This window comes from Sinocyclocheilus anshuiensis, unplaced genomic scaffold (assembly GCF_001515605.1).
Source record: "Sinocyclocheilus anshuiensis isolate Anshui unplaced genomic scaffold, SAMN03320099.WGS_v1.1 scaffold293, whole genome shotgun sequence".
NCBI classification, from domain to species: domain Eukaryota; kingdom Metazoa; phylum Chordata; class Actinopteri; order Cypriniformes; family Cyprinidae; genus Sinocyclocheilus; species Sinocyclocheilus anshuiensis.
The window spans coordinates 69,000-87,876 of record NW_015540858.1 but is presented as its reverse complement, the minus strand read 5'-3'; the positions used below and the strand labels follow the sequence as shown (position 1 = coordinate 87,876).

The window sequence follows — 18,877 nt, the reverse complement described above, 5'->3', positions numbered from 1 at the left end:
CCACATCGTGACGTAGCCATGTGGGGGCGTGTTTAAACGAGGCGTTTTAGGTAGGCGTGGTTGACTTAACTTTTATAAAGAATATCTCTTTGGATTTGAGACTTTAGTCTTTGCAACTTTACAGATCTTCTTTATGCACCAAGAGCTTGTAACACTCCAAAGAGAAAGGAAAAAATGAAATCGCATCATATGACCCCTTTAATCTTTTTTTTGAGAACTAATTTTAGAAGTAGAAACAAAATCAGAGGCTATTAAGATTGAAAGGCAGTGTTATCATTTACTCACCCTCATGTTATTGAGGGTGAGTAAACCCTTGTCAAACAAGTTTTTTTTCATAGCAAAATATTCTTTCAAATATTAGTGTTCCATATAGTGTTATTTTAGTATCATTGATATACTATTATAATTAATATTTGTTTCTTCAAACTCGAAATTATGAAAATGAGAAATGATGCCTGGTCAACTAGTTGAAATAATATAAAATTTGATGTAATAAAAATATAAAATAATAATATAATTATATATACATGATAATAATTTGTTGTTTTAATTTATTAAATGTCCATTTTTTAAAGATACACCTAAGTAATGATGACTATGCATTTAATTTTTAGCCCAAAAAATTCTCACATCAGGTATCAAAGTTGGTGAGACCACAGCAGATAAATTATTCATATACTTCAAGTTAATATTTTAAATTGGATTTCATTTTGATATTTTCTGTTTTCACTTTAATTTTAGATGTTAAATTATTTTGTTGTGCATTTTTATAATTTTTATTATTATTTTGTTTTAAATGTCTATATAGTATTTACTCGTCTTTATTAGTTTTCATCTTAGTTTCTTCATACTAAAAATTATGAGAAATGATGCCTTGGCAGCTGAAATGATACACAAGTAATATAATAGAAAATTTAATGTAATAAAAAAAAATTATAATTTAATAATATACACATCATACTATAAAAGTTCCAAGTTTTTTGTATTTTCATTTATTTAATGTTTATTTTAAGTAACACGTAAGTAATGACGACGTGTTTAATTTTCTAACCCAAAAACGATCTCTTCTTTCAGGGATCAAAGTTGGTGAGACCACGGCAGATAAATTATTCACGCTAACAGAAGTCGAATGTCTCGGGGCTTGTGTGAACGCACCAATGGTCCAAATCAACGATAACTATTATGTGAGTATGATCACAAAGCTTGTTGTGAATGTGTGTTGATGAGAGGAAGCTAGTTTTAATCTCACCTCTAGAGGAGGCAGTTGCTCTGTTATGAAGTCAAGATGAACAGTGTTTGTACCTGTGGTGAGAGTGGCCTGTTATTGACAGAGTCTTAACAAGGGTAAAGGGCAGAAGAATGGACGTGGTCATATGTGCTTTAAAGAGGTAAAAAGAAATCATCTTCTGATTGGCTGATAATCGACCAGACAGTCTAGATGATTGGAGAACGTACAAACAAATGAACTTTGCATACTATAAGTGTACAAATAATAGTGCTACTACTAATTTTGGCTGATAATCGACCAGACAGTCTAGATGATTGGAGAACGTACAAACAAATGAACTTTGCATACTATAACTGTACAAATAATAGTGCTACTACTAATTATTATTACTACTATACATCATCAATTAATAATATTGATAGTGTTGAGTGTATTAATAGTATTGATATTGTTTTTTGTTGTAATTTATTTTAATAGTTAAAAAGCAAAAACAGAACGCAGTACATAAAAGAACTAAATATACTAGTACAAATCACAATACGGATTATTATTAACCACCATGAAATATTAATATAATATTCATAATGCATGTTTTTGTTGTATTCTAATATTTAATTGTCGAATTTTCAAAAAAAGTATGCAGACACAACAAAAGAACTAAATATAATCATACAATTAAAAATTATTATTATTATAAAACATCTAAAAATAATTATGTGCATATTGTTTTTTGTTGTATTGCAATTTATTTTAATTGTCAAAAAGCAAAGAAAGAGTGCATAATGCACAAACAAAAGAGCTTTGCATCAATATAATTGTATAAAATGGTACTAATTATTATTATTATACACCAGCCAAAAATATATTGATAGTGCATTGTTGTTTTATTCTAATTTGTTTTAATAGTCAAATTTGTCAAAAGAATGCAGACATATAAAAAAGAAGTAAATATTGTATTCGTACAAATAATAATAATACTAATAACTATTATAATACACAATCCAACAATAATAATAATAATAATATTATAGTATTAATATTGATTAAAAACCTTACTTTACATTACACATTTTTACTGTTCATTTTTTGGTCCAAAAAAAAAAAAAACACCCTATCAGTGGATTTCTAGCTTGAGGAAAGATTGCCTATATAACCCGCCTCATGTTTAAATCAAGATTAATTTATTAATTAGATCTCACTCCTTATCGGTGGTGAATATTCCTTGGGTTGTGCACGTCTCAGTTTGAGCTTGTTTGTGTTCAGCGAAGCCCTGTATGACCCACCGGTGTAATGATGCAGTTAGCCGTGGCCTCTCACAGTTACATAGAAACTCGTCAGCCCTGCGTGATTCACCCGCCTGAAATGGGTCAGCAGGTCTCGTTCCGACAGCTAATCATCCGCTAGGGCTGAGGTGAGGTCCTCCTTTGATGCTTTCTTCTGGAGGAAGCTCGAGGAACCTAGAGATCACATCTACATGACCCTACTGCTTCCAGATAATGAGATAGCTATGGTCTGGCTCGAGATCACTCGTGTTTACCAATTATGTGCATTTAGTGTAACTAACATTTTCAGAAACTCAGTCACAGAAGGTCTGACGGGCAACAAAACATCTCTAGTGGTTAAATCTCACAAAACCTGTTCACAAGTCATTATATTTTGTTTAAAGATATTTAAACCCCTTTTAGGAACATCTCGGCAAATCGAAAGGCTTTATTTTCTTTATGCAAAATATAATTTATGTCTTTGATTTTGGTGAAATGTGACCTAGACGTGTGTTCACTGACTTCACAAGCTTATTTAATCTTTTAGATCATAGAATAAGGTATAATCATTGAATTCTCCATTAATCAGTGTTTCCTGTGTTCTTCCTTCTCTTTGGTTTGGTTTGTAGGAGGATCTTAAACCATCAGACATTGAGCAGATTATTGATGAGCTGAAGGCAGACAGAGTTCCTCCTCCGGGACCCAGGTACACAAATCTCCCTTCTTTTAATATCACTTGATATATCGTGATAAAAATGAATCCACCTCACAGTGATTTTAAAGTGACCATTGCATTTCCTAAAGACCGTGTAATCAGATTCCTTCCTTTTCTCACAAATTGCAAATGTGAGTTTATAGCATCTATGATTTAAATTTTAGATGCAAATTCATGGAAGTTCAACAGTGAAGTGATTCATAATTTGATTTGTTGGTGTCATCACTCAAAAATTAAGTCTCTGCATGGTATTTTCATGTATTAAAATGTTTTTATATATTTAATGTGTGATAAATTGATGTTTAGCATGTATGCAATGCTTTGTTATATTAGTGATGATAAATTAAGTTATTAAATATAATTATTTCTAGTGTTTTGTTTAGAGAAAAACAATGTAGAAAACATGCAATCTAGATTTTTATTGCATTTTACTTCTTACATTAAATAAATTGAGTCTAATTGGCTGATTGGTTAAAATGATTCCTCTGAATATTATAATTATATTATTTCAGAGTAAATACATAAATATTAAGCTCGAATTCTCTTCTGCTCACCACGACTGTATTTATTTGATCAAAAATACAGTAAAAACAGTAATATTGTGAAATAATTTTACAATTTAAAATAACTGTTTTCTATATGAATATATTGTAAAATGTAATTTATTTCTGTGATCAAAGCTGAATTTTCAGCATCATTACTCCAGACTTCAGTGTCACATGATCTTCAGAAATCATTCTAATATGCTGATTTGCTGCTCAATTATTATTGGTGCTCAATGAACAGCATTTATTTGAAATAGAAATGTTTTGTAACATTAGAAATGCCTTTACTGTCACTTTTGATCAATTTAATGCATCTTTGCTTAAATTATTGCTATTATATATATTTTTTAAATATAAAGGTATTGTTTTGCTGTTCTTAGTCTTATTACTTAGTAATGATGTATCCTATAATGTCAGACCATCTTTCATATTCATTCCATTTATCTTTGAAAACTTTAAAGAGCAGCAGGGGGAATTGTATGTGAAAGCAACTCACATTCTTTGGTTATATATTTAGATCTTTTTCAGAAATTGTGCCAAGCCAACTGATTTGATTATCTGGTTCTGAGTCAAGTATAGTTTGGTTGTGATGTCATGGGAGTGTTTGGGACATTCACAGACACAAGCTTATTAAAAGGATTGATTGTCAGATGAAGGGTCAGTTGTTAGTTGTAAGAGGCCGATGGTGAGCTCAGCTTGCAGTCCTCATAGACGCCTAATGTTATCTTTAGAAGTGAAATAAATAATAAGGGGAAGGCAAATAGATTAAATACATTGTGATGTGTGTGGTTAAAGGGGTCATGAACTGCATTTTTTATTATTTTATAATGTTCTCTGAGGTTTACTTTAGGGCTGTCAAAAAAAATTCGAATTTCAAATATTCGTCAAATTAAAAAAAACAAATCCACATTCGAATGCAAAAACGTTGCATTCGAATTAAAGGTCTGCGTCAGCCGTCAGGCAGCCTTATCAGTGGCGCACGAAATGCGACGACAATGTAAGTGTCATTGCATTTTAATGCTTTTGTTAGCCTATCCAGTTGAACCCACTAGATGCGGCGCTGCTACGTTGTTCATTCAATATATTGCGGAAAACGAGAGCATCAGTGTGGCTAAGATGTTGCTTACGTCAAAACTGAAACCAAGCCATTCACACAGAACGCATATTTATCACATTTTCTAGAGGGACATCTCTCAGCGTTGCACTCGCGTCTCGCACAAGAGAGCCGCATGCTTAGAAAGCCATGTAAAATTAATGTAAGTTCAACTTTTAAAAAACATGTCAAGACTTTATGGCGGTTTTCCCCCATCCCACTGCCACCCTCTTGTGGCCTCAGGAGAGAAGCCAAAAGTTTTTTTCCCCCTAACTGAAATTATGCCTTTAAATTCCAATATAATTCGAATTTAGTTTTTCAGTCATTTTGACAGCCCTATTAACTTATAATGTTATGTGATTTTTACATCTAAAAAACATCATCATTTAAATGTAAAAGGCTATTTTCTATCCTGTTTTTGAGCTTCTCTGCAGAATGGTCTGTTTTTATAGGAAGGGCGCATTCAAGACTCGTAAGTGAATGCCGACTGCTGTGATTGGCTAACAGTTTTGCTTATTAAAATAACAGATGAACGCTGCTGTGACGTACTCTGAAATCAACGTGGGTAATTTGGGTTAAAAACGTGTAAATACTCAGTATATATCAAACGGTCTGGAACAGACAATGCAGTAGTGATAGAAGCACGTTTACTCACACTTCTGTGCTGCGACATTACTGCTGGATCCACTCTAGTCAGACTCAGCGCTGCGCGACTATATACAACAGAACCCATTATAATCTGTGATTCTGTCTACACTGGATGCGGCACGGATTGATCCCCGACAGTAAACTGATGTCTCGCTCTATTTCTGACATGCATTCATGATGCAACAGCGCTCGCGTCCGATCTAGAATCATAAGGAAGGCAATTCAAAGACTATTTTTCACAACTTGCACTACACGGTGTCTTGTAATCTTGTAATGTCATCTGTATGGTTCTGTTGATGGAGTAATCCTGTATTTGTATTTCCTCTCCTCCTACTACAAGCGCTTATCAGTGGGCGGGGCTAAAGAGGCAGTGATGTAGAAGCAGGTGTTGATCATCTCCTGTGGAGGCGGTGCTTAGCCACACTATTACGTCATAACGTCATAAAGTGGCACATTCCAAAACGAGTCGTTTTCTGAGCTTGGTTTCAATATAAGCTCTTTTTAGACTAATGAGAACGTTTTGAGTTTTGAAACTTACAGGATGTTTTTATAGTGCATTGACCTGTTATATGTCAAAAGATCATGGGAAATTTGATTTCTCAGTTCATGACCCCTTTAATGAATCATTTGGCATGCTAAGAATGTTTTAATTGATTGTAATGATCTCACTTCCATCAGGAGTGGCCGTTTTTCATGTGAACCTGCCGGAGGTTTAACCTCACTCACAGAACCTCCTCCTGGACCGGGCTTTGGTGTGAGACCTGACCTGTAAACGGACCGCCGTGATCTTGAGTCCTTGTAAACGCCATAGATGTTGTGTATGTAAATAAAATATTATCATTAATTATACCCAATGGACCAGTGTGATTTTTTTATTTTTTTTTAATGATGACAAATGAACGTTCAGACCTGTGAAAAGGTATTGGAGCATTATAGGGGAATACCAAACCATGCACAATAAGGGAATAGTTCACCCCAAAATGAAAATTTGCTTAAAAAGTGCTTGCCCTCAGGCCATCCAAGATGTAGATGAGTTTGTTTCTTCATCAGATTTGGAGAAATGTAGCATTGCATCACTTGCTCACCAGTGGATCCTCTGCAGTGAATGGGTGCTGTCAGAATGAGAGTCCAAACAGCTGATAAAAACATCACAATAATCCACACCACTCCAGTCCATCAGTTAATGTCTTGTGAAGTGAAAAGCTGCGTACCCATCAACAAATCCATCATTAAGACGTTTTTAACTTTAAACTGTTGCTTCTGACTAAAATATCAGTCCGTAATCCATAATAACGTTTCTTCCAGTGAGAAAGTCCATCTCCTGTTGTCTCTCGCATCAAAATCCAGCCACATATTTGTTTAGAGCTGTTTTGGCTTGTTAATCTGTGCACATTTCTCTCCTGATTCAGATGAGAAGACTTTTTTTTTACTGGAGAAAACAATATTACAAATAGAGGGCATATTTTAGCTGGAAGCTACAGTTTGAAGTTAAAATGTCTTCAGGATTTATTTGTTTCTTACAAACACGCAGCTTTTGGCTTTACAGGATGTTCATTGCTGGACTGGAGTGGTTTGGATTATTGTGATGTTTTTATCAGCTGTTTGGACTCTCATTCTGACGGCACCCATTCACTGCAGAGGATCCACTGGTGAGCAAGTGATGCAATGCTACATTTCTCCAAATCTGATGAAGAAACAAACTCGCCTACATTTTGAATGTCCTAAGGGTAAATTTTCAGCAAATTTTCATTTTTGGGTTTAGCATTTCTTTAAAATATTTTGTGATGCAAACAAGATCCATGTTTACATGCAAACAATTTCCCGTTTTATTCATGTTTTATTAAGTCGAACACGTTTACTGCAACAGTACTGAAAATACTGGAGATGATTTCGCCAGTTATTAAACTGCATTTTTAGTAATTATGTACAGTAATGTCACCTCAATTCACATTCTTGTCCCTGACAGTAGCACACAGCAATAAATAGCAAAACATAGGCTGTGATACTATTACAGTGCTTTGGCCCATCTGCTTATTGATGCATGTTTATTTCTTTTCATGTTTGTTAAAAAAATCTTGTGTTTCTAGTATTGCTTTTACAATGGATTATACAGCATCAAGGATTACTTTGGTTTGCACACATTTTCAGATTAAGGTGTTTGCATGAGGAAAAAAACAAAAATCCTGATATGCCAGATGTTTTATACAAATTTCTTGAAATATTGGGGTTATGGCATATTCCTCAAAATATGACCAAATTGTTATTAATTTAGGAATATTCTTGTGTGCATGTAAACATGGTCACAGTGAGGGCCTCCATCCCTAATATACTTTATACAAATGGTAATATACATATGGTTTAGTCTCCCATTACTTTGTGTTTATTTGATACAATGCTTTAAAAAGACACATTGTGCCATCCATACAGCATAACCTCACTGACAGTGGCAGATGCAAGATGTATAAACGAGCCACATGCAGTTCTCCATACAGAGCCTCACCATTCAGACGAGTCTATCCTTACAAAACGGCAGTTAATACTACAGTAGTGTCAAATAAATATAGCATAGTACATGATTGCCATAATCATATACCATGCCATTTACAGTAGCTGGCAGAACAATATTTAGACAGCAGTGTGTTTGATATGTTGCTGATATATATATATATATATATAATTATTATTATTATTATTTGGCCAGTCAGGTACAGTTACTGTCCAATGACAATAATCTAAAAATGGTGAAATATTAGCCAACTAAATAGGTGTATCAGTACTCCAGGTAGTACCATGGTATTTTATTTTTACTTTTAACCAGGAAAGTCATTAGATTCCTATTCACAACCAGAAGAGAATACAACATTTAAAAAATGATAACATCTAAGTTAACTGGTTTTATTCAAGTCAGCTATTCATTTATATCACCAAATCAACCTAAATAATTTATACCAACAAAACAATTTTATGGGTTAAATCAAGTAGAAATAGCACTTTTTCCAGTGTCTTGAATACATAAAATATTACGTCACAAATCATAACCAATGATACATAAAAACATAAGAGTTATATAGTTTAGATCATGTTAGCTGAGCTAAGACAACAGACAAACAACATGCAGATGCCAAACACACTATTTGCATCCGACTTTTATGCTTATGCAATTGCACAATTGGTAATATCACAACAATGTACGGTACTTTGTTGTTAAGGTTAAATCCATAACCCAGTTCTACACAAGACAGTTGCAATGCATATGTCAACCACGCGAATTTCTTTGTTATGATCAGTTCTTCACACCGCAACATTTCATGCAACTGACTCTAGCTGGTCTGTGCATGTGCGTGTACGTGTGCGTGTCTAGCCAGCGCCCATCCCCCTAACTCTCTCTCACACACACACCCACCCAATGTTCTCCCTTGTGATTCGAGCTCGTTCTGCAACATAATACCAGCCCATCCCCTGCGCATGCGCCAACTCCCCTTTTTCCTACATCATGTAAATAACCAACTGCGCCACAACAATAATAACCGCCGAAAGCGGGACAACAGCGTTGTGAACTAGCGACATTAGAATCAGACACGTGTTTCGAGATGCGCTCGCCATAACAGAATAAATGACGCCACGTTGGATCGCCGTCGTCAAATACCTTCTTCTCCTCGCGCCTCTCCGACACAAACGTTCCAGAACATTCGCGCTCGCGCGCCGCAGCGTCGGACGGAAAGGGTGACGTCACAGTGCGCAGCGTCAACCCCCCCAACACAGAGGGAAAAAATAATAACGAAAAGCCCTCATACAAAAACTAATTCATGACATGAGACAAACACAAAGTGAATGTATTTCACTTGTAAAATAAATAAATAAATAAAACAGATTAAATAAAAAAAAAAAAAAACATGACATTTTTGCATAAAATGAAAATGCAACTAATATTTACATATAATTTCAGCCCCCACAACAACGCATTATTTATTTTAGGTACTTGTTTATTGAAAAACTAATAATAATTAAGTAATAATTTATAAAGAAAATAATACATAAGGGTCAAAATATATTTAATTAAATTAAAAAGATGAATTAGAAATGTTGTAATGTAATAAAAATGTTTATATTTTATGTAACTACATTATTAAATACGTACATCAAATATTAATAGAATAGAGAAGTATTAAACGGCAAACATTTCAGTGCATGAGTAAAGCGCAAAGCGCTCTCGAGCGCCGTGGGTCACGTGGTCCCCGTCCGCCTATGAGCGCCTCAGCTTGCGTGTTGTGTTTTTTTGCTGGGGCTTTTCTTAGAGACGGACCGACGGCGATGTTTTCAAAAGCAGCGCTGAGAGACGTCACGCAACCTTAGGGTTAATGTTCAGTTTTTACCCTCCGACACACGCGTTTCTTTTTCTTAAAACTGCCGAGAATTCGTCCTCTGCTCGTAGGTGAATGACGAAGAGGAAGCCGAAGAGCGCTGCGACGGTAAGCGGAAAGTTTCAGTTGTTGTTTTTTATTGTCGCGGTTCACGACTGAAGAACGAGGAAAACGCGTTGAGTTTTGCTACGGGGGAGAGAGAGCTTAACCGACCAGCCTGAGTGCTAGAACGACAATAACCCAGTGTGTGTGGGATTTTCGAGGCTTTTTGTGAATATTACTAGCTGTGTGCCGTGCGTGCGTCAGTGACAGGCGCGTTTGGTGTGCGTTGTACGCGGGCGTGAAGAGCTGGAGGGGCCCGCATGTCTCCTAAACCCACTGCGGGCTCATTGTCTGTGCGTGAGAGGGGTGGCGCAGACCGCAGCATTATACTGTATGCCACAGCTTTCATAATAAACCCGTTTAAGTTGGATCTTTCCTGTCAGACAGTCAACCAGAACGCGTTGCATTTATTGTAATTTGCATTATTTTCCACCACCCATTTTTCCTCTTTAAATGTCTGGCATCAATGCATGGAATGTATGTAAATATATTTGTGTAATTATTTCGAGGTGTTTGTTATATTGAGCGCTGTTGCAGCTGCGACGTGCATGAAATATTGTATCCATGCATGCAGCGCTTCTCTCTCTCTCTCTCTCTCTCTCTCTCTCTCTCTCTCATAATAAAGCCATAGGCTACATTAAATAGCATACATAAAATATCATTACATTAATATATAATTTTTTTGGATATTCATACTTCATAATAATAATAATACTAATAAAATTTGCAGTTGTGATAATACCACTGTCGCTGCACTAACTAGCCTATACAAATATTTAAGCAGGAACTATGGTTACTATTAACTGTTCCCACTGTAACAATATAATGTCTTTAGAGGAAAAGAGTGCCTCTAGTGGCGTCACATAGCGTCTCTCTCTCTCTCTCTCTCTCTCTCTCTCTCTCTCTCTCTCTCTCTCTCTCTGTGTGGTTTGCACAAAGCTCTATTTAGTGACCGTCCTTCGCGCAGAAACCTTTTGTCTAAAGGACGTACCGAGGCGTCTTCAGCTGTGTAGCGACAGCCAGAAGCATGTCAAGTGTAACTGCGTTTTCTAGTGTCTTTCATGGAGATTTTTGTGATGACATAACACATTACTACATTGTTTACTATGAGCACAGTTTAATTGACACGAATCAGGCTTTTACTGGGAGGCTTTTACTTTTAAATATAAAATTATGCAAATAATTGTATAAAAATGGTCATATATAACAGTTTATGTATTTACATTTATAATTGTTTAGTATAGTTTTTTTATTCTTAATTGTTAATTGGCTTTCATTTGTATATATATGTATGTATATATATATATATATATATATATATGTATATATATGTATGTGTATATATATATATATGTATGTATGTATGTATGTATATGTGTAAAATAATTATTTGAGAAGACAGGTCTGTATATTGAAAATATGTTTTTGTTTGCAGGGTGGATATTAATTCTGATTAATCCATTTAATTAATTTGTGAATAAAGAATTATTGTTGAATATTTACATGTGTGTGTATATATATACTGTGTGTATATATATATATATATATAAATCACATTTAAAGTGATGAAATTGCTTACTGTAAAATCTACTTTTAAGCCACACTAAAAGATTATTAGTGTACATTTAAAATGAAAATACTAATTTTGGTCTTTCTACTTCAGAAATTCACATTAAATTTAATATATTACTGACCAGTTCTTTGTAATTACGTATGAAATGTTCTAGTAATTTCTGAGTGAAAAGAAAATACCCGCCCCAGTGTAGACCGATTATTGTTGTGGTTATGTAATGATTTAAGCATTTTTGGTTGTAGCTTCAAGGTTTTGGTTTGACATTTGTTTTTGGGGAGGACAGATTTGAGATTCATTTTAGCCTGTGAGTTTGCAATCTAGATCAGATGCTCACGCCCACTCCCTTCACTTTGTTCTGCGCTCACACACTTTCAGAATGACATATTTGGGATTATTATTCAAAGATCCCAGTTTTCCACAGCTGGGCACCGTCCAAGGAGAGCCTGTGGTTCCTGCTGTTTTTCCATTGACCCTTTTTAAAGTCACGGGGCCACATGCACGAAAGGCCTCTGTGTGAGAATCTACGTTATGACAAATAATAACAGGCTTGGCTCTGTCCAGGTTGCTTCAGGGCTACTTAGTCTCTAAGCATCTTTTATAGTTATATGGCGTGTTTTTATTAGATAAAGAATCCGTGGCGGTGCAGCGACTGTCAAGGTAACACTCGCGTATCTCAGCAAAATAACAAACTGCATTTGGCAGATGAAAAGTGACACAGATTGAGCCAAAATAAAGAGACTGACAATGAAATTGAGTTTAACAGTTCGAAATAATAAACATGACCTCAAAAAGGCAGATTTTCTCAGTTAAAACACTGACACATTTGTTTTTCTCATTTGGGCATATAAGCGAAGTTTGCTGTTATGTCAAAACAGCCACACCTCTCCTCTTAATACCATTTAATTATTATTATATTATAATATTTTTTTATTATTATAATTTTGAAACTATTGTCATTGACCGACAACTATGGAATATCAGCCGGTTGGCTGATTATTAAAAGTGGTATTCCCCTTGTGTCAATTTCAAATGTTGACGCCAGCCTTGTAAACATAAATATTCTTGTCAACAGAAATATTCTATTTATAAACGTATTTGAATATTTTGATAGATTTGATCTAACATCAGCCACCTTCCACTATTGATAATTGTATTATTGTTAGTTAAAAATCTATATTGGTCAAACCAGCCTTGTAAACATATTCTTGACAACATAGATATTCTAATAATAAACTTTTTTTTGTTTTTTTGTATTTGTACAGAATTTTGAGTAAATAGTATCTGAAATAAGTGTTTATTTAATTTCAGCAATTTTATGCACACATCTTTTCCCTTAAATTGGATTATTTTCATCAGCATTACATCAGTCACATTCCACTATTGATATTTGTATTATTGATATTATATTTATTTGCCAAACCAGCCTTGTAAACAAATATTCTTGTCAAAATCATTATCATAATAACAAATGTTTTTTATTATTTGTGCAAAATAAAATAAGTGTTTATTTGATTTAAGTAATTTTATGTACGTCTCATTTCTCATAGATTATTTTAGCATTATATCAGCCAGCTTTCACTATTGATATTTGTATCGTTGGCCATCAAAAAATCCATATTGGTCAAACCAGCCTTGTAAACATATTATTCTAATAATAAATTTTTTTCAAAATATATATTAAAAACCAATATTAGTGAATTGAGTAAATAGTGTGTGAAATAAATGTTTAATATCCCCAATTTTATGTAAGTCTAATTCTATGTAAATTGGATTATTGAATATATCAGCATTATATCAGCCAACTTCCACCATTGATATTGGTATTTTTGGCCATTAAAAATCCATACCAGCAGTTGTGTTATTTAAAACATTATTCTTTTTGTGTTTTATTAGTATGTTAGTCTTGTAGGTTTGTTTCCAGGATTTTTAATTAGAATTTTCTGTAATAGTACAGTATAATCATACAATCATTTACAACCTGAAAGCTCTAGTGCATTTGAAATAATAAGGTGCATTTTCAGACAGATCATATTTTATATACTTGAGAAATTGATATGTCATGTAGTTTGACTTGCTAAAACTATTTTTTAACTATTTTGCTTGTTATTTTCTTTTACACCTACATTATGCATTCATTTTAACGTTATTAAAGAAGGCCATGGACAACATTATGCATCAACAACATGTCTGTCTGCAAGAAATCAGATGTGCACCAACTGGCGCTGCACATTTCGCTGCTCTGTTTACAGTCGTGTCCCAGTTTTGCTTTCATTTGCACAGATGACACCGGTACGCTGCAGTGTTTCTGTCGAGTTCATTTACTGCACGCTGGATGGTTAGAGCAGGCATATTTCCATGGAGCTCGTGCGAGCGGGAGCTGCTTGCATGAGAGGGAGGGAGAAAAAGGGAAAAGCGGCAGAGACAGAAACAGGCATGTGACTCACTCTCCTAACCATTAGACGCTGGCCTTTGTGATCTAAACCATTCCCGTGAGAGACCTCTCTTCCCACTTCACGTTCAAACTGGATGCCATTTTTATTTTGCCGAGCTCCTTTTTTCCTGCACAGATGCATACGAGGTTTTTTAATGCAGACAAAAAAGTGCTTTGTGTCTTCCTGATGTTGACAAAATTTGGCACATTTTATATCGCAGTTATGCTGTTTTTGTTTAAATTATGTCTGTATTTGGTCCTGTTTTGCGAAATGAAGCAGCTGATTGTCTGATTAAAGTGGCAAGGTTGGAAATAGGCCCTTGTTAAGAGCTTGTATTTCTTGGGCTGCTTTTGTGTTTGAAGAGCTTTCAGTATCACTGACCTCTAAATCCATTTCGTATAAGCGCTTGCGAATTCTGCTCTGAACAAATGTAAGACCGTAGTGTCGTGCCTCTTTAATGTTTGTTTTTTAATATTTTGGCTAATTTGATCATTCTTACCGCTGCTATTAGTCAGTCAGTATGGGTTTTGAAATATTTGATGTTGATTATTCACATCAAGAAATCAGGGTGAATTATAATACTGATACTCACTACCGTTCTAAAGTTCAGCGTCTCTTATGCTGGCTGAGGCTGCATTTATTTAATTAAAAATACCGTAAAAACAGTGATACTGTGAAATATTTTTACAATTTAAAATAACAGATTTGTATTTGAATACGTTTTGAAATGTAATTTATTCCTGTGACGTAAAGCTGAATTTTCAGCATCATTACTCCAGTCTTCAGTGTCACGTGATCTTCAGAAATCATTCTAATACGCTGATTTGCTGCTCAAGAAACATTTCTGATTATTATCAATGTTAAAAACAGTTGTGCTGCTTAATATTTTTTTCTGTATTTTTTGAATAGAAAGTTTAAAAGAACAGCATTTTATTTTTATTTTTATGGAAATCGTTTCAATAAATGTAATGCATACTTGCTCAATAGAAGTATTAATTTAAAAATGTATATATATAATAGTAAATGGTACTGTATATAATAGAATTTCCAATACTGAACAACACATACATTTGTTGAATTTAAATGTAACACTTATTTAGCCTTTATTGGGTTCACTAAAAAATATTAGAAAATTTGCTGTACATAGATATTGAACACATATTTGTAAATCAATCAGGTGGACACAATATATCTCAAAATGAACAATTATTGGCCAATTAACTGGTCTGGCAGATATATCGGCTTGCATTTGTGTATTTGCACAGAGAGTTTGTTGCCTAAAATGCTTTTGGTGTAAAATGAGGAGAAGACTGGCATTGTTCAACACCTACATAATCACAATATCATGCCACACTGGTCGCCATGTACTCTTTAGACACCTGCTCTTCTCACCGTGACACCCTCAACATTATAGTTTGCGCTTCAGATCAGTGAACACTCTCATTTACAGCTGCATATGTCACAAATGTCGAACATTTTCCCCGCTAGCATTTCTCTTAAACAGCACACACGAATCCTCTTTGTTTCCTCTTTTACGAGTCCCTTATAGAAACTGACCTGAACCGGGAAACCCCCTGTGAAAATACGTCAAGTTTCATCCTTCACCCTACAAAGGTCAGGCTTTGAAAGCCTTCAGCGGGACGGCTGTGTAACGCGTGGCTCTCTGGGCGTGTAGGACTCAGCTGATGCGGTGAATCGAGTCTTTCCTCCTGCTGCTGTTTCCACTACAATGGAAATTCAGAGCCTTGAAATACTCTTTAGTTGCATCATCTTAGTTTCAGTGACGAAGACTCCTCTTATCAAGAACCCTTTTAACTGTATAGTGATCTTGAATTGATATACGGTTCTTTGGAGGTTAAGAAAGCTCTTGATGCTTCATGATAGGTTCTTCAGATGTTTGTATGGTTTCCCGTTATTCTCAGATTATCTTGCTTGTAAGGACACAGATTTGCACCAGGTCAAATGAATGGTAATAACTTAATGTTAATTCATTTACATATTGATTCAGGCCATAGTAGAAAAGCTAGTAGCAAAATATTTTGCAGTGCACTATAAAAAACTATTGTTGTAAACAAAACAAAGATTATTGGAGTATGTTTTACAAGAAAATACTACTACAGTGTTTCTACTTATGAATTACATGCTCAATTCCTTGACATTTCTTTAATTATTTATGAAATAGACCAGTCTGGAGTAGACGTCACAGTTGCGTCAAATGCAGCTGTGCGCGTATTGTGGTGGCAGAAAAACACTGGAAACAAGTGGAGGGAAACGGGTAAAATCCATGGAATAAGACGAAAAAATGTACCGTTGTGCCTTTGGATGTCAAATTCGGAATGCAAATAATTTATTTATAGAAGACACCATTTGAAGCTAAACGCAGACGTTTAAACGGACAGACTATGGATGAAACCTGCTATGCTTACCCTACTTTTTAAGCATAAATTTGATTTAAACAATATTCAGTTCATAGGTGACATTGTATTAGCCCTACAGTTACAGCATGAAATAGCCAACTATTTAAACATTTACCTATTTTATCTCACAATTCTGACTTTTTTTCTCTCGCAAATGCAAGTTTATATGTCCTAGTTGGGACTTTATAACTCAACAATTGCAAGTTTGTCAATTCTGAGGGGAAAAAAAGCCAGAAGTGTGGGATTATAAACTCATGATTCTGAGCCAAGGGTAAAAGAGAAAATGGCGAGCTGATTTTTCTTATTAGAATTGAGATATAATCTTGGAATTGCGAGAAAAAAGTCAGAATTTTGAAACGCAATCTCAAAGTTGCCTTTTTTTATACTTTTATTCCATGTCTTCCGTAGACTGCTACTTTAAAACTGTAATTTTCTGCCACCAGATAGACTCCGCCCACAAAAAACGCCATCACTGTTTGCAAACACCAAATTGGTCTATTACCAGCAATTTCTGAGTGAAAATTGTTTCAAATAAATCTTACACCATTTTTTTTAGTGTACCATAATGAAAGCATTCTAGAAACGATTAGAACCGGTCCCTCTGCTAACATTAACATTATTAAATGTAATGAAGCATTTAAAAAAATAAAGCGTTTCTCTTTTATATGACTTTATTTATTAGTAAGCATTTGCCTCCAAGCTGATTTGCCGTCTCTACAACATTTAATCCCTTTATTGTGAAATTTAACAATTTGTTAGAAAAAAGGCATATAAAAATAATTTTCAATACAGTTGAGTGAAAATTGTTTCAAGTAAAGACTACTCCAATTTTTTTTAAGTGTACCATAGTGAAACTAACATTATCAGATGTAATCACTATAAAAATAAGGAATTTCTCTTTTTATTTGGCTTTTAATTTATTGATAATCGTTTACCTCTAAGCCGATTTGCCATCTCCGCAACTTTTAATAACATAATTGTGAATTTGCTTAAAGAAACAGGAGTTTAAAAGTGATTTGCAATGTTACAATTCACTCCATTCCATGTAAAAATATCTATGCAATGTTGATCACAGAAATCTCTTAAAGAAATCTCTTTTGCCCTTAAAGAAAAACTACTAAAAAGGCATAAGCTCAGCAGCATGTTTGTCTGATATTAAGTCTTGGTTTTCATTAATTTTTGCATCTTACGAAAGCAAAACTGACGTTATTGTGTTTGGGCCCTCTGTGTTTCAGGTACTTTTGATGGCGACCTGGGAGATTTGGTCCCCTATGCAAAAACACTGTGAAGAACTTTTTTTTTTGATTCTGCCCTCAAATTTGATAAACATAAATGCTGTAGTTAAATCATTTTTTTTCCAAATAAGATCATTGTCTAAGGCTAAGAGAGTGATTCATGCGTTCATTGAATCTAGACTTGACTGTTGTTATTCTCTTTATAATGGAATGGGTCAATCCAATATTAGTCGTCTTCAGATGGTTCAAAATGCAGCCGCCGGACTTTTGACTGGCACTCGGAAATTTGATCATATTTCCCCAATATTACACTCTGTGCACTGGCTGCCGATTTGTTACAGAATTGATTTCAAAATGTAGCTTTTTGTTTTTAAAGCTCTGAATGGATTAGCTCCAAAATATCTTTGATCTTTTGAATTGAAATAACTCTGCTAGATCATTAAGGTCATCTCAACAAGATTGTCTAAGGTTCTGAGATCTAGACTTAAGTCAAGGGGTGACCGAGCTTTTTCTAATGTTGGTCCAAAAATTGTGGAATTGTCTTCCTCCATCCCTAATATTAATCTCCACAGAGACTGAATTTAAATTTTAAAGTTAAAATCTTACCTTTTCTTTTAGGCTTATAACTGTTTTTGATTTTTAAAGTTGAATTTTCAGATTGGTGTTTTTGAAGTAAACTCCCTTTATCATTGTTTTGCGGTCTTTTTATTCTCTTTTGACTTCTTTTTAGATATTTATCCTTTGTCTTTTTGTACAGCACAATGGTAAACTTTTGTTGTTTTTATTTGTGCTATATTAATTTGTAGAGATGCACCGATTGCAATTTTGTTGGCCAATTCCAATTTCCGATTTTTTGTTAGTGTGATCTGCCGATACCGATTTTTGCCAATTCCGATTTTCTTTCTAAGAACTATAATTGACAGCATATACAAACAAAAATCTACTTTTCTTCAACGCAAAGTTTTATTTTCATAAAAAAAACACAAGTAAACAGTCAGTAATAAAATAAGAACAAATAAAAAAAATTTCAAATTCTGAAACGCGTCGATTTTTACAAAGCTCATCGGTCTGAAAAGCGAGGTGTGCTCTGATTGGCCAGCTATTCAGTGCACTGTGATTGGCCGAATACCTCAAGCATGTGATGGAGATGTTACGCCCCTTACCATATTGTGACGATGCCCTGTCAGGCCGGAGCGATGATTAAAAAACATGAAAACCCATTATAAACGAGGCATTCGTTGCATCCAGTGGGGACATAATTATGGA

General features: G+C 34.5%; 3 protein-coding genes across 4 annotated transcripts in view; 2 read left to right on the top strand and 1 right to left on the bottom strand.

Annotated features, from left to right (window-relative positions):
* The window catches only part of LOC107687898 (NADH dehydrogenase [ubiquinone] flavoprotein 2, mitochondrial-like), an 11,045-nt gene extending 4,690 nt beyond the window's left edge, over nucleotides 1-6,355 (top strand). The window contains exons 6-8 of the mRNA XM_016485378.1: nucleotides 1,075-1,184; nucleotides 3,120-3,196; nucleotides 6,170-6,355. Of these exons, the coding sequence (XP_016340864.1) occupies nucleotides 1,075-1,184; nucleotides 3,120-3,196; nucleotides 6,170-6,263 (281 nt within the window). The 3' untranslated portion in view covers nucleotides 6,264-6,355. The remainder of the gene's footprint in view (nucleotides 1-1,074; nucleotides 1,185-3,119; nucleotides 3,197-6,169) is intronic.
* Nucleotides 1-9,189, bottom strand: part of LOC107687920 (acetyl-coenzyme A synthetase, cytoplasmic-like) — a 31,854-nt gene extending 22,665 nt beyond the window's left edge. The window contains exon 1 of the mRNA XM_016485408.1: nucleotides 9,138-9,189. The gene's annotated coding sequence lies outside the window, so the exon portion shown is untranslated. The remainder of the gene's footprint in view (nucleotides 1-9,137) is intronic.
* Nucleotides 9,190-9,766: 577 nt separating this feature from the next.
* The window catches only part of LOC107687897 (ankyrin repeat domain-containing protein 12-like), a 60,643-nt gene continuing 51,532 nt past the window's right edge, over nucleotides 9,767-18,877 (top strand). For both annotated transcript variants that reach the window (XM_016485377.1, XM_016485376.1), the window contains exon 1: nucleotides 9,767-9,960. The gene's annotated coding sequence lies outside the window, so the exon portion shown is untranslated. The remainder of the gene's footprint in view (nucleotides 9,961-18,877) is intronic.